At 34.3% G+C, this 27,246-nt stretch overlaps 1 protein-coding gene across 1 annotated transcript in view; it reads right to left on the reverse strand.

Moving 5' to 3' along the window:
* Positions 1–27,246, reverse strand: part of LOC149807252 (VWFA and cache domain-containing protein 1-like) — a 133,919-nt gene that overhangs the window by 99,746 nt on the left and 6,927 nt on the right. Inside the window, exons 2-4 of the mRNA XM_089964066.1 lie at positions 16,649–16,711; positions 15,936–16,084; positions 12,133–12,239 (exon numbers count right to left, since the gene is read on the reverse strand). Of these exons, the coding sequence (XP_089820192.1) occupies positions 12,133–12,239; positions 15,936–16,084; positions 16,649–16,711 (319 nt within the window). The remainder of the gene's footprint in view (positions 1–12,132; positions 12,240–15,935; positions 16,085–16,648; positions 16,712–27,246) is intronic.

Genomic DNA, 27,246 nt, shown 5'->3' on the forward strand with positions numbered 1-27,246 from the left:
TATGTAAAATGCAATATGTATTAGAATATTCCTGCAAAAGTACAGATATGAATTTAGTATACTGTATCATTACAAAAATATACTAATGCTGATATCAATGTATAATATCAATAATAATAATAATAATAATAATAATAATAATAATATACTTGCCACCACCCCCCCACCCACCCAATGCCACTGCACACTTTCAGAACCAATGAGCTATTCCCAAAATAAATCACTAGTATGCGATGGTTTAACCTCCCTGGTTCAGAGCATGAGTGATTTTTAATTAGAATCCTTTGGGATAACGGTCAGACAGAAAGCTAGGAAATATTAGGTGTTACTAAAACGAATAGGTATGGGTTAATTTTTGGCAGTTAGATAAAGTTAATGCTGATTGGCTAAGCAAAAAGAAAAAGGGGGGGGGGTCTAAGACAAAATTCAATGTTTTGAGTATACTCTCCAGAAATGTTCATCAGTCTAAGTTGACTCCTAGATTAGTAATGAGTACTTTCTTGATAAAATTCTTCTTGGGATGAGTGTCTTGAAAATGAGGGACACATAACTTAAAGAAACAGAGATTCAGCTGCATAGGAAAATCAAGTCCTGAAAACCACAAGGTTTGTCTCAATTGCATATGATTTAGTCAATGATGTAAGTCTGTAATTATTTGTTTGTTTTAAATTAATACAGCAATTTTAATTGAGTTCAAAAAGTCAACTGTTCGCATTCGTTTGTCTTGAATCTTATATAACTCATGTATTCTAAGAATGTCATACAATATTTCTTGATATGAATTTACTCATTTGTATGTAATAGAAATCATGTATTTGAGGAATTTCATGCACTACTTCTGATACCAATTGCAAGAATGGGTGAAAATGTATCTGTCTTAAATTATATGAATCATGTAGGCTAGGAACTGACTTTACTACAGTATGTCTGGAAATGTTATGCCAATGAAATGCTAGTTGGCACACATGTAGTTAAGACATTAAGTGGATTTCATTAATTTATTTCAATAATTAAGATGTGACATCTGTTAAGTGAGAGTCAGTGGTAAATGGCCTTAAGAATGCTTGTTAAATGACTTTAGTCCAGTTAGTGATTTATAGCCCACAGAGGCATGATACTAGTTATTACCAGGTCTAGCTTATGTCATAGTCCCATTAGGAATGTGGCTAGTTTGACAGTTAAACACTGTCAATCCTCTATACTTCTAAATTGTTTTGACATTTTGATTGTTTATAAAACTCACAGTAGTGATCACCTTGTTTTGGAATTTCAAGGTTTGGCAAGATAACCTGATAGCATTATTTTCTGGTATTGATAAGCTAGCCTATTCAGCATCATTGTGACAATCAGGAGTGATCATCACTTGCTAATAATGAATTGAGGAAGGCACATTAACTTTTGACTAAACAGCAACTCAAAATATGGTTTGCATAACATAAAGCACTGGAAACTAAACAAGACCCCTTCTCAGTATATCAGCTCACACAGAGTTACTGTATTTTACCCAGAACATTGACATTCAATAACATTTCTTGTATCCTGTATCCCTCTCTCAATTTGCTGGATAAGTGAATTGCAAATCTGAGCACGCCTGAACCCAAATTTAAGCTTGTCCAGGGAGTCAGGCAAGTGGGTTTGTAAATCCCTAGGTAAGATATTCTATATTAAAACACCAATTTAAGCAAACACTTTGTAATGATTTCAGTTCTGTTTTGCAATACTGCATTTTAGATATTTAAAAAAAATAATAGAAGACAATGTAATCTATGAACTTATGAGCCTGCAGTGAAAGTATTTAGATAACCTGGTGGTAGGATATTTGAACTTTATACCTGAGGAATGAACTCATTTTTCCCTGGAGATGCTTTTCATTTTTGCCTGAAATGAATGTTACTTTTTCTTTAATATTTGGAGTTACTTCTGAATGCATCAAAACATATCTGAGGTTTTCATTAAGTTGGGTTGCAAAGTGCAGAAAAAATCATTTTTGATTGACTATTCTAACCATGCATGTGAAGGGTGAAGATTCGACTTCTTTTTTCCCTCTCTTGCCCCTTTTCAATTCAAATCTCAAATTTATGCTACCAGTACTTTTTTCATCCAAAATTGTTAAAGAGGTCTACTGGAATAAGCAAACATCTAATTCTAGGATTAGAATGGAAGATAATAATCCTAATTAGATGAATTGTCTCATACAGAATATGGCAATGCATTAAAAAAATCTTTTTAAAAATGAACTTTTCACAATTTGGGAACTGAAGGCAGCAATTCTTGTAAAAATGCAGAAATGCCCACAAAAGTGCCATGAAAGATCTTTAACAAAGAACTCTTCTGTTTCTCCTTTCATAAGAAATACAAATGAATTTTAATTTGTTCATTTTAACAGACCAGTTGAACATTTTCTGAATTGACTTAGCCATTAAATTAATTTGAATTGTGACAGGGTTTTATTGGGATTTCAATTATATGCTAGCCTGAGACATCTGAAGAGAGTTAACTTTAGTACTTGCCTCCTAGCCAATTTGAGGATCAAGATGAAAGAAAAGATCATTTTGTCCTCTTGAGAAGACCAAGTGACCAGCCTAATAAATATGTCAAAATGTTGCTTTTATTATCTGACATATCATTTGTAAATACCATATGTGGATGGGTGTGATTTGGATTTTTAATGTAGCTATAAAAAAAATCAGTCATATCACTATAATATCTGCAGTGTGACGGCTTATAGTGATGTCTAGCACTGGGGCATCACGCCGCAGACATGTAGCATCATGTCCCACCCAATTACATTATCCTGAAACCAGCCAACCAGTCCTAACACTATCCTCTTAATGCTGAGTGCCAAGCAAGGCAGCCATTAGTACCATTTTTATAAGTCTTTGATATGACTCGGCCAGGGATCGAACCCACGACCTCCTGCATTCGAGGTGGACAATCTAACCACTAGGCCACCAGAGCAGTGCAAATACCACATATACTCGCTTATAAGCCAGGTCAAACTACAAACAACAGACAGTCTTATCTATCTTAGCATTATGCACCTGATGCATATGGGTTTGCGTAATTTGCCATAGGACTTAACTTATAAGTGAGTATAGATGGCAGTTACCAATTTTTTGTGAAAAAATGAATTGGGGCTTATCATCAAATAAAGACGGAAACATAGGCTCTTAATAAACTGATGATACCCCCCCCCATTTTCTTACAAATTTGGACAAATATTAATAAGGATATATCAGTGACTGATATGACCATGTACCCTCTACCGTTTAAGAAATTTATTAGGTTTGTCACATGGTCTTATCATAGGAAGAAATAGTATAAGTAATGAATGCACAGTGAAACATTATTATATCTCATGTATAATTAAAAGATCTGTAGTGAATGGCAATTTAAAGCTGAAAATCTGCAGCAAAGCAAGTATCTGCATTTTTATGTTATTCATGATTAAAGACTTTTATTTTTGGCTGTGACATTTACACTTATTTTTGGGAGGCAAAGTAAGTTGACTTTATGGTACCATAGTGTGCACTTAAAAAACCTCACAAATAAAAGATACAAGATCATTATATTGATTTTACACTGACTGAAATCAAGCATGTCTCAAGTTGGCTTACAGAAGAGAATCCATTCATTGCCAAAGAAAGCTTAAGATGATTTGTTTCACTGGCTGACAGAACTGACTTACAGATCCTGATACTCTTGGGCAACAGCTGAAAACACTTGCTCAGTGACTACGGATAGAAATGTAAGGAAAAGATTTAAACTTAAGCAAAACCACTGCTGTATTTAATTCCAAACTTATGTACAGAAAAGAAGAAAATGGAGCCTCAAAAATGTACAAAATAAATTATAGTGGGTAAGCATTATTGAAGCATCATACACGAGGAATTCAAATAATAGAACAAAAACCACAGTAATGGGGAAACTAATGATGTATGTGTTTGAATATTCTTGAATAAACAACAAACAGGTAAGGATATTTGTGACCTCTGCTTGTATAAATAACCAACATTTGGACCTGGTAAAGGAGTTCGGGGCCCCACTTTCCCATTCCTTGAATCAACACTGCCTCCTCAGATCCAGTCTCCTTATCCATATCCTGCCTCAAGGTCACTGACAACTGAAACTGGGCCCAACTTTGTTTTTCATGTTTTTAGCAATAACTTTCTTATTTGTAAACTGATAAAAAAGTGACAAAGTTTGTCCAGAATGATTACTACCAACTTCTCATATATGTCCCATCTTAACTGAACATGAACAGCGCTTCTTACCAGTAATTAAAATCTGTCATATTTTGACATTTTCTAAGAAAGTTCAAACCTTTCTAGCCACATCAAAAGGGATAATATAAAGTGTCTTTTAGTTAATTACAATACTCATAACAGACTGCCTTTATAGTCAATTACACTACTCATAAGATTGCATTCTAGTGAATTACACTGTGCATAAGATTGCCTTTCTAGTGAATTACACTATTCATAGTAAGATCACCTTTCTAGTGAATTACACTACACATAGTAAGAGTGCATTCTAGTGAATTACACTACACATAATAAGACTGCCTTTCTAGTGAATTACACTACTCATAAGATTACCATTCTAGTGAATTACACTACTCATAGTAAGATTGCCTTTCTAGTGAATTACACTACTCATAAGATTGCCTTTCTGGTGAATTAACCAAACTGAATAATATACATTTGGTGCATGTTGACTATTAAAGGAATAAAGGTTTTTTATATATACAAATACAATGTACACAACTTTTCTTCTCAATGCAATAGTGAATTGTATATTTACATACTATTATTAAAAAGATTCAGTTGTATGTTGTGACTAAAATGAGTTACTATGCTAAAATAAGTCATTTTAAATGGACAAGTTCCCTGCACCCTCCCCAAATATAGGAATCATGAAGAGATTGACAGGCAGTATAAATGGAACAACATATAAAGAAATTTTTTAATGCATTCAAAGTACAGAAAATACTTTAATTTGAAGGAATTAGGCCAATCTAGTTGGCATATTTGTCTCAGTCTCAGTTTTATTATAGCACATTTTGTGCAATCAGGATAGCTCTGGATATTCTGACATATTTCCATCATAAGTACTTAATAAAAGTACCCAAACAGATATGTAACTGAAAGTGCCTTCAGGTAGTTTTTGTGCTCTTTGATAACTTCTCAAAGATCTGATAACTGTCTTCTGGAGTCAAACTGTCTGTATCATAAGTTTGTACAGGGTTCACACTAATGTTTTAAGAAAACAGTTTTGCTCCCTGAAAGGAAGCATTACCCAGCATTCTGTATCACAGACAAAGCTAAGTACCTCTACACAACTGAAGACTGCTCAAAGACTGGTACTATACTAAACTGCATTATCAAACCAGGTGTGATGACATATAGCATACTGTCAAACAACACAATCTGAAATGAAAATCAGCAATGATAATTCTCTGTGTGTGTGTGTGTGGGGGGGGTGATTTGGCTTTTTAACATAGCTTTAACAATTTTTCAGTTATATATCTATGATGTTTGCAGTGTGGCAGTTTATAGCAATGTTAAGCACTGGGACATCATGCTACAGTTATGTAGCATCATGTGCCACCCAGTCACATTATCCTGACACCAGGCCAACCAGTCCTAATGCTAACTCTTAATGCTGAGTGCCAAACAAGGCAGCTGTTAGTACCATTTTATAAGTCTTGAGTATGACTCTGCCAGGGTTTGAACCCACAACCTCACTCATCCGAGGTGGATATTCTAACCAATTAGGCCACCAGAGTGGTCATGAATGGTTAAAAGAGAAACAGAAATTTGTGCCGTTTTTGAAATGGAGGAGCAAAGCACTGCAGCACACTTGCAAATTTTAGTATTACAGATGGTTTAATTGAATTCTAGAAACAAGAACTAACAAAAATCGCTATTTTTCATAAAACTGCTGGGTTCTCAAAAATCTTAGACCTTAAGTATTTCTTACATGAATTTTAAAATATGCCCAGAAAATGTGTCTTACAAGTGAATTCACTCTTTGAAATATTTCTTTACATTGTGAAATTAAATAACACATCTGCAAATAGATAAAAATATGCAAAAAGATAGAAGTTAAAAATAAAAGAAACACACATGATAACAAACTGGGAAAACATTTAAAAAAATAACATTTCAATGATGAAAGAACGATCAATGATAGTCCCGTCATATTTCCAGTTCAAGTCAGTCAACGTGACCTATCTGAACATTTTGCTGATTGCAAACTGCCAATTACCTCATTCTTGTTGTTTACCATGATAAAATCAGTGATCAGTCTAATTCAAGGACCCATCATTATAAAGCTGTATTCCAAACAGGACTGAACTCTATCAATCCTCAGTAAAGTAATGCTGAAAAATCAAAAGACGGAAGAAAAAAAGGAGAAACAATTAAGGGACATAACTCTTCTAAATAATGTCCTGGAATGCTTGAATTCCACCTTATTCAGATTATTAACACCATAAAGCTGCAACAAAAATCTGACTCAAACAACATATTGTGATCAAGTATACCATCCTACAGTGAGACTACCTTATAAATGAAGTACATGACAGAACACTTCCCAATTATAAAACTGTACACAGGATCCGTTAAGTACACCACTCTATGTGAGACTGCCTTTTAAATGAAATACATGATACATATAATTTTACAACCATTTAATTAAGTAGAATCCATTACTATACTCCCCTTATAAAAACAACCAACACATTGAATGCATTACCATACTTGCTTTATAACAAGATCTATGATATAATGAATTAGAATCCATTACTAACAAGAACTCTGTTCTAATGAAAGGCCTTAGTGTGACAATGTTACATTGGAAACGAAAGCATGGAATGTTCACTCTCAAATACTCAATGTTCTGTGCTTGTTTCTCTGTATTTTTTGAGACTACAAAGTTATCACGCTTAAAAGAACAAAACATTAGTATTTTTAAATTAGTTTCTCCCAAGATTTAAACATGGTCTCTACTTTACATTCACACATCTTATACTGTTATTTTTTTACAGTGCATCCCCCAGGGGTGTAAAATTGAGGGTAAAAAAAACCCCTAGGTGTCAAAACTGGGGTCAAATAAAAAATGTGGGGGTCAGAAATGTACTGACAAATTTTCATAAGACTCGTACTTTTTCAGCTTGAAATAGGATATTGCAACTTGCACAACATACACTCTCTCTCTCTCTTTCTCTAAACATACAAATACACCAACATGCACAGTTAACAAACAAATGCATTGTCCATTCAAAGAATAATTTTATTATTTCATTTTTCTTTTAAAGTCGTACTTTTAACAGTCTCCTCAACAATATTATAGCCCAACACATTACATATAAGCCAATACAAAAAGCCAAATAAATCTTTTTAACCAAATGGGAGTTAATTTACTGCCTTTCGTCAAATATGTACTATCATAGGTTTCATTGTACTTCGTCCTAGAACACATTTATCCAAATATCAAGGAGGATACTGATTCATCTTCTTTCTAATAAGTTACACTTGAACTTTAAGATCTTTCTTTTATTGCAGTAAAAGTCAAAAACCAACAAAATCTGCAGTGACCCGCTGACTTTGTAATCCAAATAACGCATTTGTCTCTGCAAGTTTACTGATTTCTTTGTTGTGAAATAATGTTTTAGGTTATAATGTGTTCTCCAGATATCTTATGGCGAACAAGAGCCTATTTTTAAAAATGTTAAAATCCTGTCACGAAAGGATTATTCACTTTTGCAGTCTTTGCAATCATGCGATCAGAAGTCACACCGGTAATCATAATGAATATTCAAGTCAAGGGAATAATTTTCTCCATTTTTCATTAAAGTTAGATCCACATTTACTCTTTTGTGTTTTGCTTCTTTCACTTTCTTCGCTAATGCTTTTTAGTGCATGACGTTTTAATCTGGAGATCACTTTCGTGTGCAACGAGCCTTCATATCTAGAATAGCTTGCTGAGCTCGATGGAAATCACGAGAAGCTCGCGAGATTTGGGGAAGCTACTCCGTCATAACATTGCCTATGCTAGTCTGGTTCATTGTTTTATGTGTTCCCTGCGTTTCACTTTGCTATACGAATAGAGGAGCGCAAGGCAGGGAGCAAACAAAGCGGGGAACCAGTCAATGCCTGTACGCAAAGTATATACAATACTATCCATCATCCAATGCATTGGGTATTAAATAAATCATGATCATATTATGAAAATCCTTTGCGTCAAAAAAACGCATGGTAACAAAATGTGTGCGTCAATTTTCTCCAGCGTGCGTCCCTGACGCACACATGTGCGTAAAGGGAAACACTGTTTTTAAAAATTCATTTGCAAGGAAAATATACCTCAGAATACCTGCAAATAGCTTATAATACCTGAAAAAACTGAATGAAGGTGTCTTTATGTATAGTCCATAGGCACTAAATTAACAGAATCATTTCAGATGGCTGCATCTAGCAATATGACAAGTGGTTGTGAATATGTGAGCAACACTCTCTTGTTTGAGAATTTGAATCACCAGGGGTGGCAGAAGTGATATCCTGAAATGGTCAAACTGCCATTAACATCCCCAACTCCACAAAAACAAAACCAAGCATCACCATTTTAATACTTTTGAAAATATGGCTCTCTATAGGTAAAAATTTCACAATAATAATTACAATGTCACAATTGCATCAATGATTCCAAACAAATATCACCAAACTTCCTGCTGTAAATTTATCACTCAATTTACAGCTGTAAACATCTTCTCTTCTAGTATGTACAAATGCAGGATGAACAATTTATAATAATAAAAATCAAGATGAAAAATTAACAGAAAACACTTAAACGGAGCATTTAAAGTTATAACTTTATTTTTTCATTAAAACACTCCTATTTTCCCCCAAAAAATCCTTTTTTTAAATGAACATGAGAATGTACCCCCACCCCCAGTTTTCAGTTCTAGAATAGGGCCTGCGTAAATTTTGACATTTGACCAATCAAGCAGTACATTACATTGGGAGGGGGTATTTTGAAGCTATTGTTGAAAGAAAGTATCCTTTATTTTGAAGAATGTAGGAGATTGTTTATAATACTTTAAACACTAAATAACCATCTAATCTCCAAGCTTTTCAAAGTGATCTAAAATACATGTATCTATGCATTAAAACAGATGTAGTGTAGAACTTCTACAATGCTTGTGATTGAATTCAGACAGAATAAGACTAGGAATGGTTTTTAGGTACATTTATTTATTTTGTTTGTTACAGTGTCATTTTTAACACACTGGCTATATCTTGCCAAGGAAATGAGAAATAATCCCTTTGTCATGGACACACCATGGCAGCTGACCTTGGCTGGCCTAGATTTTAGCAAACCCTTGACCCTTGAATTGTGTGTCCAATATTCAATCAAATGAGCTACCAGGGCTCTCCTTTAGGTATGTATTATGGACAATATTGAGAGGAAAGATAAGTAAGACCAAACAGCTGAAGTAAAGCATACCTGAAAATAATGTTGTATAGCAGACCTGAATTTATATTTTTTAAAAAGTCTGCTTTGGTGTATAAAACCTAAATGCTATAATTGCAAAAAAAAATATTACATACGTCAAACTACAGTAGAAAATCAATTTTTTTCAACTCTTATGAACAAGGCATAAAAAGTGTTAATCTTGGACAAAAAAATAGAGCAATCTCTTTTTTGTAGGCTAAAGTTGGGTAGAATATTGCATAGCTATGAGCATTAAATTCTGAGGCCTTTGTGCTCAAGTGCTTGGGATAATAGGAAACAGCTTTTATTGCCTGTTCAAGCGTTATACAATCATAAAACATGTAATTCTATGTATCAAATATTCCATAATTAATGGCTGTGCAAGTTAAAATTACTGCCTAATTGTGAACAATTCTGTTTTAAGTCTGTCTGGCCAATAATCAGAGGGTAATTACTTTTGTTTTATACCCTTGGCTGAGGAACAAATGGACTGGTACTTTGAAGGCTGGTAACAGGATATCCCTGGGTGAGAGATCTAAAGCTTGTAGCCCAGTCAAGCTTGGCAAGTTTGTCATGATGGATACACACACACACACATATATATACACTAATTTTTTGAGATGACACTTAGTTAAATCAAAGCTTGCCTAATATAAAGCCATGTGTGCTTCTGTACAAAAATAGACAAACAGACAAAATGTGCTTAATTAAACACGTTATGTGAGAACAAAACTTTTATTTTAGAAATTTGATTTTTTTTTAAAAACTGACCTGACTTAAATGCAGTTTTTACTTAATATTCAATCTGCATGTGAAAGTCTTCAAATGTCATTTATGAAAAGTCTTTGTATTTGTACAAGTTCTAAAGCATACCAAGCTCAGCATAAAATAGGGGCAACTGTGTGAGTTACTATGTTGCTGGAAAAAACAAGCAAAAAAAACCAACCTGATATGTCCATACAACATTGATGCCCCTGCAGCATATGATAGTCACAGTAGCTCAGTAGAGCATCAAACTGATGATCCAAAGGTCATGGGTTTGATACCCACCGAAGTTAGCCATGTTTGGCTGCTTTGGTGTATCATGGGGAAAGGCATTTAACTCCCATTTCCTAAACATAATAAAGCCAATAATGTGTTTAAAGTACCATTAAAAGAAAGCAACAATAGTGTTGTCAGCGAAAAGTGGTTTGGTATGCTTGGTCAAAGTTCCAAGTCAAACTGGGACCATAACTATGTCAAAACTGTTTCTAAAAAATGACAACCAAACTTGATATACAGTAGGTCTTCTAAATACAAAGCCTCATACCAAATTTATCTAAAATACACAAAGGGCATGAAAAAGTTATTGAATGAAATTACACTGATGATGGCTAAAATACATCAAGAACCTGAAAAGTTATTGAATGAAATTACAATGATGATGGACAAACATAGGTAACACTTTATGCCACTTCCATACAATGGGGTAACTTACTGGACACAAATAGATGAAGAATGAGTAACACAAAGTGCCCCCTCCACAGAATAGCAAAGAAAGAGGTCTCAATCTTCTCATACTAAAATGCATTTAGTGTAGTGAAAGCCAATTAGATAATGAATCACACAATTGCTGTGAAAGACTATCTGAGGGATATGAACTTTTGTGATTTTTGTAGTCACTTCAAACTAAAATCTAAAAGACCCAATAAATAAAAATGAGCCTTCTGTGGAAACTGCAGGACTCCTTTGCAAACTCATCAATATTAAGTATGGTCAGAATTTTTTAAATAAAAAAGTGATGAGATGAAAATAAATGAATTCACAGCATTTAAGAAAGGTAGCAAACTATGAATTACTGAAAATGGCTTGTTGATTTAGCTGGAAAGAAACAAAACTTTCTCCATCTGTTCAGGTAACTTGGACCGTTGATATAGAGGTACCTTGAAAACGCAGATCCCCTAAACAAATTTCCTAACAGAACTCAAATTTGTTTCTGATTCAAAAAGATAAGTATGAGTCAGATTACTGCATCAAAAGAAATTTCACTACATTAAATAATTCCTAAACAGCTAAAACTGTACCATTCACAAGGTTTAATGGGTATACCCTTCCAGTCTTGTGAATAAATGCTTCATCAAACTGAAAATGATAACCACAGACCTTAGATTACACGAAAAGTTCAGTTATTTTCAGCAGATAATGGTAGACACATACATCTGTGTACAAAAAATGGCCATTTTAAAAGTCAATGTTAAGTAGTTTTCTGCAAGGTATTATGGGTATTACTAGTATTAAATTTCTCTTTGCAAAAATTGTAATTGTTTTCTGGGAGCTGACTTGTAAAAGGATAACACTGAACCAAGGTTAACCACAATGCCATGCAGAAAATGTCCCCCAATCACTTGAAGAAAAAAATTGTACAGGAATTTCTGCATCTACCCTCATCTTCTATACATCACACTTCTAGATGAAACTGAAATTCATTTGCCTGCTCAAAATAACCAAGTTTCTATGTTGTCAAGGTTTATAGATATCATTTTTAATTTGGTGAAGTAATTTTATTTTATTAAACCATGCTGAAATGGACTTTTAAGTTTGTTCACAAGTGAACAAAATAATAACTATATTGCAATGTATTAAAGAGGATACACTTACCTTCAGTAAGATTACGCCCTGGGTTAAAAGCTCCTCTCTGCAGATTATATGGGATTAAATCACAGCTTGTCTGTCTGGAAATCATACACCGATACTGGGTTTCCAATCTGCAAATCAAGAAACAAAAGATCAGAAAATTCTGAAACTGATTTAATCATCCCCATAAAGATTTCTTCAATGATAAATCTTCTTCCTCAAGATGTTGGGGATTTTTTTGTAACTCTATTTACATAAATACAGCATTTTAAAGATTTTTCTTTGCAATAAGCCAAAATCTGTTTATCCAAGGGTTTCTGTTTACTAAAATAGATACAGCTGTCAATTGGTTTCATATAACACAGTTTAAATGGTATTTTTTATTCAAGACTGTACAACACACTGACTGGAACATTACATAACAAACATATATTTTTATCAATGATCTTGAAATTCTAATGGCTTTTGCCAGATATATTGATAAATTTAATTATTACATGTACCACAAAAAAATGTGTCAATTTTGGTTCATCGACTTGCATCTGATTCAGTTTCATTTCTATCATTCAATTCTTCAGTATTTTTAACTAAAAATATGTTCATAAAAATTATTTCTTTCCTTCGGGAAACTAAGTTATAAAATTTCACCTAACAACATTTTATTCCACTTGCTTTTTTAAAAAAAATTACTGATTCACATCAAGCAGACTTACTACCTCACAAAAATACATAACAGTGCTATGAAATTCCACTCGCACATATGTATGTATGAGTGGTGCCTGAGGAAGGGGATGATCAAATTGGACCAGTAGCATTTTAAGCAGATTCTATATCAACGAAAAGCAAAGGATGAACAAAGCAGAACAAGTACACAAGAGTCCAGTAAAGGGACTGATGCTTTCTGGGGAAAAAAGAATTTCCAGAAATTCAAGATCTGACCATTTCTTCCTTTTAACTGTCAAATGTTGAAATGATCTCTGATATTTTTCAGCAATAAAAAGATTGTCACATTGGCTGCCATGGTACACATAATGGATAACAGATTGGCATCAAGGAAAAATGAGACATCATTACAAGTCATTTTGTAAAAACTCCCTTTCATAGTGATTATTTATGGTGGGGGGGGAGGGAGTAGTGACAACAAAAATTTTAAGACAGTCATCACGACAGCAATAATGGATGTATGACTGGCACTATTGTCATGTAGGACCGACTAGATATCATAAGTCTATTTGTGAAGACCTCATTTATATAGCCATCCACCTGAAGAGGAGTAGAGATAACAAGATTTTCAAGAAATAATTTTTCAATAAGGAGCAGAAGCAAAAACAAGATTTTCAAGATACCAGACATCCTAAAAAAAAGACTTGTAGTGAAAACCACATGTTGAAATGACTTTCAGATCAGGAGTAGTGTTAACAAGATTTTCAAAATAGCTGCCATGCTGGCCATATTGGATGCCAGATTGGTTGTTGCTGTTGTAGGGTTTAGTGCCATTTTTCAGCACATGATAGGCTATATATGGTGGCCAGTATTAATGGTGGAGGAAGAACCCGGGAAAACCCCGAAAAGAACCACTGACCCACGAGAAGCTACTGGCAGGCTTTCTCACATACCCACACTGGCTGAATAAGAGACTTGAACTCATGCAGACACAGTTGAGATGGCAGTGATCAGTAACGGAGAGCACTTTAAGCCACTTGGCCACTCTGGGCCCCTGTCAGATTGGTACATCTTTCATCAGGAAAAACTAGAAATCATAAGGTTTTATTTTTAGTGAAACTCCAAATTAATATGACCATCCATTCAGATGGCGTAAAGATAAGATTTTCCAGATAACCATTGTGGCAGCCGTACTGGATTTCTAAGCAGCATCATTTTCATATAGGATCAAACGGGCCATGGGTTGAGTATGGGTATAATGTTCAATGGCAATCCTCCAAGTTGTGCAGCCATAACAAATCTGTGCTAATGGACTGACAACAGACCAGCCAATAAGCTGTTCTGGTCCAGAGTTAAAGCATAATCAAGAGACTGAACCAGTATCAAAAGTTATTTGTGTTTATTATAATAATGCATCGATTGAAATCTTCCTAATATCACTGTCTTACACATATTTCATCCAATTGTCAGACATCACTTTGAACACAGGCAGTGAGATGGCAGCCTGTACAAAAGGGCAACAGTAATAAAATGACAATGGGTTGAAGTTATCACAACAGCTGATATAAAGAACTTTAAAATATTGTACTTGTAGTTATTGGTAAATTCACAATCACATTAAATATGTCTTGCTGTCTGGGAGAAGCAAATTTATCCATTTCATTACTGGCAAACACATTGAGACTTTAACCAGAAAATGAGATACACATAGCATGATGTCCCACCCAGTCACATTATCCTAACATCAGGCTGACCAGTCCTAACACTAACCTCTTAATGCTGAGTGCTAAGCGAGGCAGCTGTTAGTACCATTTTTTGTAAGTCTTTGGTATGACTCGGTAAGGGATCAAACCCACGACCTACCACATCCAAGGCGGATGCTCTAACCACTAGACCGCCAAAGCGGTCACATTTTTGTCAAATTGATATAAGCTAATGTGAAATCAAACAAATGGTGACATTTGATCAAATGGTAATCCATTCAAGTCATAAAAATTGTTTATATTCAGCTAGCTTTCATAAACATCAAAGACAATCTCTAAACAACCTAATCTTGATTCAATTACACCCTAGCCTGGCATCAGTGACCTGTTAGTTCCCCTCAGTTTATACTGATATTACATGATGCAATATTACTGAGCAACAAGATGTAAACTGTTGTCAAGCAGATGTCAATCACTGTCTCATACAGTAAATTTGTTACAGGTAACACATTGCTCAGTAAGAAGCTAAGCTAATCAAGGGCAATAAAGACTCTGGCCCAAATCTACATGCATCACAACAATGCATTGGTCAGAATTTCTAACCATCAGAAATGGGTCACATTTAAATTGCAAACATCAAAATCTGAGGGTATATGTCCAATAAGAACCCTATATGACCATATTTTCCCATGACCTTGGCTTTCTCTGCAGGTCAGACAGACAGAGTTGGGGTGTATGGATACTGAAGTGCAAGGCAATCTGATTCTAGTTCAAGTAAGACAGCTGTCCCTCTCAGCATTTATAATTTATGGCCATACAGAAAACTTAAACCAAAACCATAACCTTTATTGAAACCATCACCAAAATGAGCAATACATACGTCTTGCCTGTACTAGAGCAACGGAACAAACACTTTGAAGGTAATTCTAATGAAATTACTTTCCATCTCTCCCCTTTTTGTCTTAAATAACTTCAGTTCCTTTATCACCAATAATAATCACACATTGTCTGATGTAAGTAACATTACTTTACACAAATTTTCATTCAATACTTCTTAGCATATACAAGCAGTACCTGACCTGTAGTTTAGTCTACAAATAGTGCATCTGCCTTAAAATGATGTTAGTATTGGAAAGATACATCACAGGTCATTTGGGACAATAAAGTTTATATAACATTCTTATAAGAATTGGGTGTGATTCTAGAAAATATATGGTACATATTTCAAGCAGAATCTATTGCAGAACTGAACATTTAGAGAGGAATTCTCTTCCACACCTTTCTCGAAAAGGGGAAATTATTCTAAACATATGAGGGATTTAATGAATACATAAATGTTGGGCTTGCAAATATGATGCACAATTTTAATGCATTCTATTATTTTTTGGTGCACTTTTTGAGAATCACTGAATTCTGCACTTGCAAAGTCCCAAACTAGACCCTGGTAAAGTAAGATCATACCTTAACTCAGAGGAGTTCAGGCTACAACAGTCCAAGATTTTTGTTATTGGCTGCTTTACATGGAATTTATATAAATTTTCTACTGTTATCTTGTTTGTTCGCAACACTTGCTGGTAGTTCCTAAATTTCTGACGTAACTGTTCTGTGATCTGAAAAAAAGAGAAGCAATATAATCACTGAATATGAAATGCATCTTTAAAAAAAAAGGAGCTTCAGAAATAAGTAAGAAAAGAGATTAATAAACTATGTTGTCTATATACTGTGATTGCAATAATATATTGTTATTTTTCTCAATGTCAAGTGGTTCATAATCACATCTAAGTACCAATTTTTAATACGAAATTTCCCTCATTATAATGCCATCCATGGGAACCAAAATACATTGTCTTACTGTAAGCCCACTGTAAAATGAAGTAATTGATACAAATCACACTACCTCTTAATGAATTGGAATCCATGACCATAACTGCCTTGTAAGGAAGAACTTTATAATGAGGTTCAGAACCAGACCAAACCTGATCTCACATCAATAATGTAGATTATCCTCAAATTAACTTTTTTAAATGCCAAAAATTAAGTTATCCCCAGTAATTTTGTCGGTAATTGTGAATTACACAAGACAGTCCGATACAATAACATAATATCATGACTAATAATAATGATATTACATAAATGATAAGCATTATTTATAACAACTGCATGAAAAAGATTACCTGCTCTAAGTGTGCTTTATGATCAGCCGATTTTTCTGTGTATGGTAAGGAGTCATAAATGGCCTGGAATAGAAAAGTATCCATTGTACATTCCAAAAAATTGTTATAAAAACAGTCTGATATTGTGAAATAATTTGGTTATTATTTTCAATTTTATATATAATGCATGAAAAATGCTGATATTCTGATGGTCTAATGCAATAACTGTATAAAAGCAAATGCTAATATAGGATGTAGTTTAAGGACATGGCCTAGTATGTGTGTGTGTGTGATTAGGATTTTTAACGTAGCTTTAACAATTTTTCAGTCATATCACTATGATGTCTGCAGTGTGGCAGTTTATAGTGATGTCTAGCACTGGGGCATCATGCTGCAGGCATGTAGCATGATGTCCCACCCAGTCACGTCATCCTGACACCAGGCCGACCAGTCCTAACACTAACCTCTTAATGCGAAGCGCCTAGAGAGGCAGCTGTTACTACCATTTTTGTAAGTCTCTGGTATGACTCAGCCAGGGTTCAAACCCACGATCTCCAGCTTCCGAGGCAGATGTTTTAACCATTAGGCCATGGGAGCATTCCATGGCCTAGTAAAAAGAATGACGTAATGTACTACCACCAGGTAGACTGCAATCTGCTGGTTTAAAATGTGCAGCAGATCAAGGTCTTTACTGTTCACAATATGATTGGTAATTTGAGGGATGTAGGAATTTTAACAGCATGTCTGAGACAATATTTTCTATATGGCAAGTGCCTTTCCCACAGATATACAAAGAATGACAACCCAGACTGACCTGTGACTCAATTTACATGTGGTCTGGGAGTCTAGACTACACAACTGAAACTTCATCTATGTGAAAGTATGTACTGTATCAAACAGAGCTTTCTGAATTGAGTGTCCTTGCTTGCTGGACCTCAGTTTCTAAAACTGGACTTGGGCTTTTCAAAATTTGGTATGTTGTTTTCTATGTAATGGACCTGCTAAAATGCATACATCAAAATTTCTTCCTTAACCAGATATGATGCAGAAATACTCTCACCAACTTCTAGTATGATAAATTAGATGTATACAAAAAACCTACATCTTCAAAGCAAGCATGACTGCTACATTTCATCTCCATAATACAAAATCCATTATAGACCAGGTTCTGTTATTTTGTGACAGTAAAGACATTAAGGATTTCAGGTTCATTCATGCAGAAATATTTTCAATCATACAAACCTCTGAGCCTCAACTACTCATTTCAAGTTCTTTTTTGTAAGTAGCAACAAACTTTGAATTGTAAATATTAGTGCTAAATCCAAATTTAATTTGGAGCTACACATTTGGATTTGTATGATCATATTGATACAAAGCACTTGTAAAAAAAAGTGACTGACAAAAGCAGTTTCCATTGTACTTCTCTGAGCACCGACATTCGATGAAAAACCACTTTGTAAGTGTTATCAACAACTATCAATAAATTTCAGGCATTCTTGGCTTGAAAAAGCAAATACCCTGGTTTAATTATAATAATTAAACCTGGGTATTTGCTTTTTTAAAGCCATGAATACCTGAAAAGCAAGAGTTCCTCAAAGGGACTGACACTCGAATGAGTGAAAAGAGGGCCTTGGGACTGCCATCTCACCACTGTCCACATTGGTTCAAGTCTCTGGCTCTGGCAATGTGGGTAGATGAGAAAGTTTTTCAGTGGCTTTCCATGGATTGACAGTTCTTATGGAGTTTTCCTGGGTTCTTTCTTTCACCAGCTCTTCTGGCTGCCATGTATATCGTATCATATGCTAAAAATTGTTGTTAAACCCACCACCACCAACACCACAACAAATTGGGTGAAAATAATTGCCAGAAATTCAAGACAAGACTGTTTCTTCCTTTTAATTCTTTAGTGTTGAAGCCATCTCTGATATCCTTCAGCTATAACAAGATTTTTAAATAAGCTCCTGTGACAAACATATTGGATGTAAGCTTGGCACCATATTCATTTAGGACAAAGCAGACATTATTAGAAGTCGTTAGGTAAAAATCTTATGTCATAAAGATAATCCAATGAGGGGGAGGAGTGACATTTGTTAAGATGGCAGCCATATTGAATGTTGATTGGAACCATTTTCATTTAGTACATGGTAAAAACTTTCTCATATTGATCATACATTCAGGAAAAGCAGCAACAGCAAGATTTTTTTTTAAAAACAGTCGTGACAGCCATATTGGATGCATGACTGACACAATTTTCATTTAGGACCAATTAGGTGTCTTAAGAAGTGTATAGGTATAAAGTAAATAAACTCTATGTTGACATAGCCATCCATTTGAATGGGAGTAGAAAAAAATATTTTCTGGATATGATGTTCTAGATGACTTTTGTGATGGCCCTATTGGGCATCAAATAGGCACTATTTTCATTTAAGGACAATTGGACATCACAACTATTCTTTTGGTGAAAACCCCACATTACCCTTTGTTTTTTTAAGATTTTTTAAATGGCTGCCATGTTGACAACCAGTATGTAAATTTGTAAGGTGAATCATTCAGTGTCATTGTTTATTGACTGTAAACCAGGCTAAAGTGCATGTCATGAGCTGCCATTGTGGTGCTAAGTCAAGGCAGTGGTCAAGTACATTGTTTGTCTTTGAAATTATTCCCTATTGCCAGGGGGTGATGAGGTCTTTCTCTGTTAAAATATCAAGTGAGAATCATTTACCAAATTCAATTGATACTGTTAAAGGATTATGCTGTTTGTTGCTTTTTCCCTATGTTACAGTTATTACATCCCACACACCAAGCCCTCATCTATTCAATGTTTTGTTTACAGAGTTAATCCCTTTATGTCATCTCTGAATTAAGCTGCTGACTTCTGTATCTGAATAAATTATTGTTTCTGGATGAGATAGCTGGGTTTTTTCATTTCATTCATTGGTAGATATACAATGTACACATATAGATTTTTCATATTTTCCCAAAACCTGGTCATAACCATTGTTATGATACAGATTAAAAATAAGCCCTGATAATGTTAACATGTAGCACCTTAGTAACAATGGAAGAACCTCAAACTAAAAAGAGACAAATGTTAACGTTTGAGAAAAAAATTATTGCAACTGTGAAAGAAGCGAAAAGGAAGAGACTAGTCACAAAATAGTTGTTTAAACACTGGTAAAATAAATTTAGGGTGTTATAAAGGACAAGGAGTAAATCAGAAACATTTCATATGTTAATATATGTACATGTGATCTTCAAATTTAAATGTGATTCATGTTTAATGATAGAAATATATTTATAGCTATATAATTTTGTTTTCAGATGAATGCAAACAATATTTTGGCAAGAACTATTAACAAAGAATAGTCGACATAATTTGTACAGTGATTGGGGTTAATTTTCTTTAACAGTGCAAAAATTATATTTTGGAAACCGTACAAACTTGTTATGAGTGGCAACCAGTCTTAAGAGACTGTTTTTTGTTGGCTGAACAGGTGGTCGGAGACTCTCAAAGACAGGTTTTACTGTAGTGTAGTGTATTAATATTAGAACTTCTTACAGTAGGATTATTTTAATTCAGACTGGAATAGATTACAAAAGTTATCCTGCAGGTAATTACTACACCATGCTATAGGGGTTTATCACTGAACATGTACATGAAGTTTGACAGTGGATTCGAGAGGGACATTATTGTGACAAGTATACTAATACAACAAGTCTCCTTTGTATCCATAGTTCAGAAGGAATTTAGTTATAACCTGGCTTGGTAGAATTGTAGAGCTGACCCTTAGATCATTCTGACCAATAACAATTGTATCCTAGCTCCTTAATCCTACTGGTAATATATTGTTACCAGTGAGAGCTGCATGTACTTTACAAGGGTCATACAGCTCGTTATCTCTCTTAAGAAAAGAACTGTCTCACTCTGGATAACCATTGGTTAGAAAAACTAATTTTTAATGAATAAAAAATAAATACATGTATTGATATTACAATAAAACAGCTGAATACTGGATTCAGAATAAGAAAGCATATTGTTGTAATGCTTGCAAAAAAAAGGATATCCATGTCAAGGCCTTCTATTGGATTTCAAGTTGGAGGGTGAGTTGCCAAAGTAGGCGATGGTTAGGGGGACATCCCCAATAAGGAAAGTTTTTTTTTTTAAAGTAGCTGAGTGTAAAGTAAGAGCAGCCAGTAAATCACCTGGCTCCTGTCTGATAATGAAGACCCTGCATGTAGTTTTAATGCTCTACATGAAAACAGTTATAAAAGCTCTGTAAGAAAGCATATACATGTACTTATAAAGCTCTGTAAGAAAGCAAATACATGCACTTATAAAGCTCTGTAAGAAAGCATACACATGTACTTATAAAGCTCTGTAAGAAAGCATACACATGTATTTATAAAGCTCTGTAAGAAAGCATACTCATGTACTTATAAAGCTCTGTAAGAAAGCATACACATGTACTTACAAAGCTCTGTAAGAAAGCATATACATGTACTTATAAAGCTCTGTAAGAAAGCACAGACATGTACTTATAAAGCTCTGTAAGAAAGCATAGACATGTACTTATAAAGCTCTGTAGGAAAGCATAGACATGTACTTATAAAGCTCTGTAAAAAAGCATATACATGTACTTATAAAGCTCTGTAAGAAAGCATACTCATGTACTTATAAAGCTCTGTAAGAAAGCATACACATGTACTTATAAAGCTCTGTAAGAAAGCATACTCATGTACTTATAAAGCTCTGTAAGAAAGCATAGACATGTACTTATAAAGCTCTGTAAAAAAGCATATACATGTACTTATAAAGCTCTGTAAGAAAGCATACACATGTACTTATAAAGCTCTGTAAGAAAGCATACACATGTACTTATAAAGCTCTGTAAAAAAGCATACACATGTACTTATAAAGCTCTGTAAAAAAGCATACACATGTACTTATAAAGCTCTGTAAGAAAGCAAATACATGTACTTATAAAGCTCTGTAAGAAAGCATACACATGTACTTATAAAGCTCTGTAAGAAAGCATACTCATGTACTTATAAAGCTCTGTAAGAAAGCATAGACATGTACTTATAAAGCTCTGTAAAAAAGCATATACATGTACTTATAAAGCTCTGTAAGAAAGCATACACATGTACTTATAAAGCTCTGTAAGAAAGCATACACATGTACTTATAAAGCTCTGTAAAAAAGCATACACATGTACTTATAAAGCTCTGTAAGAAAGCATACTCATGTACTTATAAAGCTCTGTAAAAAAGCATACACATGTACTTATAAAGCTCTGTAAGAAAGCAAATACATGTATAGTATTTATATACTCTCATATTTGTTTTGTATACCACTTCAGATTCTAAAAATGAAGAGCATCAAGGATATAAAAAATACACAAAACTTTTCATTCATTATCATTTCTAACCTTAATGTCACCTTATTGGTGCTTCAAAGCAATATGAAAGCTCTCAATGTAAAAAAGCAGACAAATCTCACTGTCCTTTTCAGGTTTCTAGAACAGTCCATATCAGTAAAAACTGTTTTGTCTGTGTCCAGTATTTGTAATGTCCAGTTTTAGTACAGTATTTGTAAAATGTTTAACATAAAAAAGGGAGAAACTCTTGCATATATGTATTCAAAATTTACAGAATTATTGAGATCATCAAAGTGAACTAATTCACAACTGTTGCTTGAAATATTAATTGGCCCACACAAATATAGTGACTGTGTTAACACATTAACCAGTAGCAACAACTTAACAGGGCAGGAGGTAGTAGCATACTACCGAGCTCTGTATCGTCATGGTCATGCATGATACACTAAAGTGGGTGGTATTATAGAAACGTAGACAGATGTAGCTCTACGATGATACCAAATATTCTGGAATATCTAGTTGCACTACAAAATACAGATTAAAAAAACTCATTTTATGGACCCGACTTTTTTCTACTGAAAATTCTCCTGTGGTCAGAACCCGATTTTGTGTCTGAATTTTAGACTTTTTGGTCTCAGATCTAAGGCAAACCGGTATGAACTGCAAACAGACAGATGAGCCTTTGCAAAAAGTAGGATAAGATGGGCATTTGGAATAAAGAGTGATCTCGATACAAAATTAATGGCTCCATTTAGCAAAAAATAAACTGTTATCCTTCTGCTCATGCGCAAGTCAAACAGTCAATGAAAAACAATGTTTCTAACACAGCTAGGCAGTATGTTATTGAAAGATCACCGGAGATTTGGTGTTTACGGATCTATTCAGAAATAGCTTTCAAAATGTGTTTCCTAGTCGATTTCAGCAAAAATGACAAAAACCTCCAGGGGTTAATGTGTTAATAAAGAAACTCCCATTTGATTTGTAAAACCAACAAGATCAGTCTTTGAACTTATAAATTAATGACAGAAATTACTAAGTTTTGTGCCTTTTTTAATATCTTTGATACCTTTGTTTTTAAAATCGGTATGGGTACAAACAGAATGGTTTGCAGATACTATAGTTATAATGCTCAGTAAGAAAAGAGACCACTCCTGTGGCTTAGTGGTTAGAGCATCTGCCTCTGATGCAGGAGGTTGCAGGTTGAAACCCCAGCTGAATCATAACAAAAACTTAAAATAATGTTACGAGCAGTTACCTCACTTGGTGCTCAACATTAAGAGGATAGTGTTAGGACTGGTCAGCCTGGTGTAAGGATAATATGACTGGGCGGAACATGATGCTACATGTCTAAGGCATAATGCTCCATTGCTAGACATCACTATAAAACTGCCACACTGCAGACATCATAGTGACATGAATCAAATTGTTAAAGCTATGTAAAAAATGCAAAAACACACACTTTAAGAAAAGATAGTTATACCAGGTAGTGTTCAGTTTAGAAAGCATATTGCTATATGCTCAGTAAGAAAATATATATTTATAATGCACAGTAAGAAATAATAAACATGTTGTTATAATGCTTGCTTGTTGTTGTTTGTTAAATGCCATTTTTCAGTACATGATAGGCTATAAATGGTGGCTCGTATATCTGATAGAGAACCCAGGAAAAACTACTGATCCATAGGAAGCTACATACAAGCTTTCTAGCATGCCCACGATGGGAGAGTCCAAGACTAAGAGTCACATTTACAAAAGTTGAGATGCCAGTGATCAGTAAAGGAAAATTCACAAATCACTCGGGGCCCTCATTATGCTTGGTAGGGAAGCACATAATTACAATGCTCATCAGGTAAGTACATGTATTTATCTCTGCTCTCAAACATTAAAATTTTTCACATGTTGCTTGAGTATAAGGTTTTTTAAAATGATAAATTAAAGCCACCATTTTGTCATCTTCACTAGCCAATGTGCTGATAAGATAACCCTACCTACACATTGGCAGATCGAACAGATATATTGGTGCTTTGTCCTAGAGACATCTATTGGATTTCATGAGTTGCCTCCCATAGTATATAATGCCAACTAAACAATAGCGTGGTGCATTATATGTTGGCTGAAAATGGTGGAGGCAATCAACCTAAAAAAAATACTTTGTAAGTTTATTATCGATGACTATGTACCAAAGGGAAGACATTACAGGTGTATTTGAGTGAAAGGTATTTGTGCAAACATGGATCCACAGCAAAGAATTGCGTATTTACCAGTCCATTCAAGTTGTATGCTCCCCTTATCCCGATCATGAAAAACGTAATTTTGATTGGATGAAGTGGCTTGCCACCTCATCCAATGAAATTCACAGACCCAAAGCACAGAAATATCTGCTTAATATGCCAAGGTGCAGATAGGGTTATTATATCGGAGATAATTGATATTTTTAACGTACCTAGATCATATAAGAATAACAATAACACATGGTTGACTGTATAAAAAACATCTGCCAGAGCACTAATAACAGATTTGGAACCTTGAGATACATGCTTGTTGTTCATGACCCAACGAATCCAACTGTCTCCAGCTATGGGCAATTACTGACTATGCTCCTTTGCCCAGACTGAGATTTTGTCAGTTTTTTTTAAAAATAAGTACATATACATGTGTAAACAAAAATACATCATCAACAACACAATGTAATAATCTCTTACATATCAATGAAAGTTCCTATTTTATTGATTAATGAGTGACTGTGCTTGGAAGAGAAACCTTAACTGGTTCAAACAACATGAAAGGTCACATGTGGTCAAATTGGCAAAAAATATATATTTGTGCTGGGAGCTATTGGTTAAGCAGGTTTGAGAGTTAACAGCATACTTTTATCTCCAGGTTTCGATGCTTGGAATTTAAATTTTAACTATTTCTGACACATGGAAATTCCATCCATTGCATTTTTATGATGCAAGTTAATTTCGTCTGTGGCATCAGTCTTAATTACTCTTCATTCATTTATTGCATTATTTCATACTGGATAACAAACTGGATCTTATGACCAGTGCTCAACTAGACTACTGTTTACACCTTATTTGCCAATTATTAATATTAACTGGGCAGAGCTAATTGGTCACTAATGTCATTCTAAGGTTGGCATAACTCAAAGTTCGCTTCTTTTGAGATTATCTGTGACCTATATGATAGAGGAAGATGGAATCAATTATGATTTCACTGGATCTTCCAAATATCTGCATTTGTTTGACTGCCCATCAAGATACATGTAATTCTACCTGCAATACAATAAAAATACCATTCTAAAGGCTTTCTACCATAATACCATTTTATAACTGAAATCTACCCTACTGCTTTGAAAATTAAATACTATTCATTATTATTATTTTTAATACCAAACTTTGGTATATTGGTGCACTCAATCCCCATATTACAAGAATCAGTGGGAACCAGTCTATTAGGGAATGGAAATCTTATACTGGCCAGAGCAATGATGTATGGGTTAATAAGCAGATTATGAAACTACATAACAAGATGTTAACTCATTATCTTATTGGCACAATCTCAAGAGTTTAAGGCCTGTATTATGAGGCTGTTATAAGTAATAAAGGGATCAAAGATCGTAATGGCTTTAAAAGTTTAAAAAAAATAAAAGTCAGCTACCTTTTCTGAATGTATGATAAAATAAGGAGAGATCAAACAAAAACAATTTCACCTTAATGGCTTTACTTTTTAATTTTTCTCTGTTCTTTAATTGTTATCACATTGTTCAAGATGTTTTTAGATGAATATTTAAGGGCAAATCATACATGCTTTAGTTCAATTCAAGTCAAAATGCCAAAACATAAGCTTTCTTCCAATGCTAAAAAGAGCAACAAAAATTACTGGCTAATGAAACTGAAACTTGGGATTACATCTCATGTCCAACTCAGAAACTTTCTCCTCTAGATGAACTTGGATTGGAGGAATACAGTCAAAAATCTTCATCACTCAGCCACAGGAAAACTGAAGTCATTAACCTTTAAAACCCAGCCACAGGAAGACTTTCTCCATTCTTTTAAAACAATAACTAATTCATGGGGAAATCTGGACCAGAAAACTTCAGACAGAATGTTAAGTATGAAACTAAGAATCACAATTAATGTCATCAGTGTTCACCAGTTAGTGATCTTGTGACTGCTAGTGAATCAGAGATATACAACTCTTCCATTTTCATTAACATACTCATATTAATCACAATTGCTCCAAGAAGTAGTTCTTCTTTTCTTTCTTAATCTCAGAAATAACCTGCCAATGATGATCATTCTGACCCTCAGAATGCAAAGAAACAGAAAATTAGTAACAATTCTGAAGAGAAAGACAACAAATCTTCTATAGTTGTCAAGAAATCATTAGCCTCGATTTGCTTCATCAATAAGGAACAATCCAAGCTATCAGCTCATGACTCAAATTACTCTTTAGATTTCAGTTTTCATACTGACGCTGGTGATTTGGTGTCAAGGGTCAAATGATTCTTCAGAACCCTAGTTTTACGCATATTCATCAGAAACAAGGATATCTCCTCATGGCTGATAAAAGGACTTTAAAAAGCTGATTATCAACCATGGCTACTTATGATGAACAAACACTTACACAAAGAAAATTACATGTATGTGGATGACACATACTGCAGCATGTTTAATAGAGAATTATTATTACTGGGTAGAGATGATAAAATTGTCCCAATGTTTTCCTTAAGTATTAATGGAATTGTAAAACTCTTTATCTGCATGTATATCCCATCTGTCCATCATACATTTACTACATGTCTGTCAATCAACATAAATGGGTGTGCTGTATTAACAATGATCATCATAAATGTCATCGATTTGTCAATATTCAAGAAGAATGTAACTTTAACTATCTTAAGTGAACCCTTAGGTAAAATTTGCAAGATTTAAACACGATCGTATCTCCACTTTCTAAAAGCAAATCCTGTATGAACTGTGTGCAAGCATGAAGGAAATAAGAGGGTACATGTGTGTTCAATCTGATTAAAATCAGATCTCCACTGCCCAATGTTATAAGATCTGACAGCAACAGTTTAAGGATCATTCAGGTAACCTTTGAATTAACCAAATTAAGGCCAAATTAACCAGTGTAAATGCAGGTTTCTGAAATCTGAAATGATTTATCTTTAGCTATGCTGCTCAGCTCTCCCAAACGTTAAGATATAAGACTTCAGTGGCTGATAAAATTAGTTAT

Source organism: Sinohyriopsis cumingii, chromosome 1 (assembly GCF_028554795.1).
Source record: "Sinohyriopsis cumingii isolate HCF-2022 chromosome 1, ASM2855479v2, whole genome shotgun sequence".
Classification (NCBI taxonomy): Eukaryota; Metazoa; Mollusca; class Bivalvia; order Unionida; family Unionidae; genus Sinohyriopsis; species Sinohyriopsis cumingii.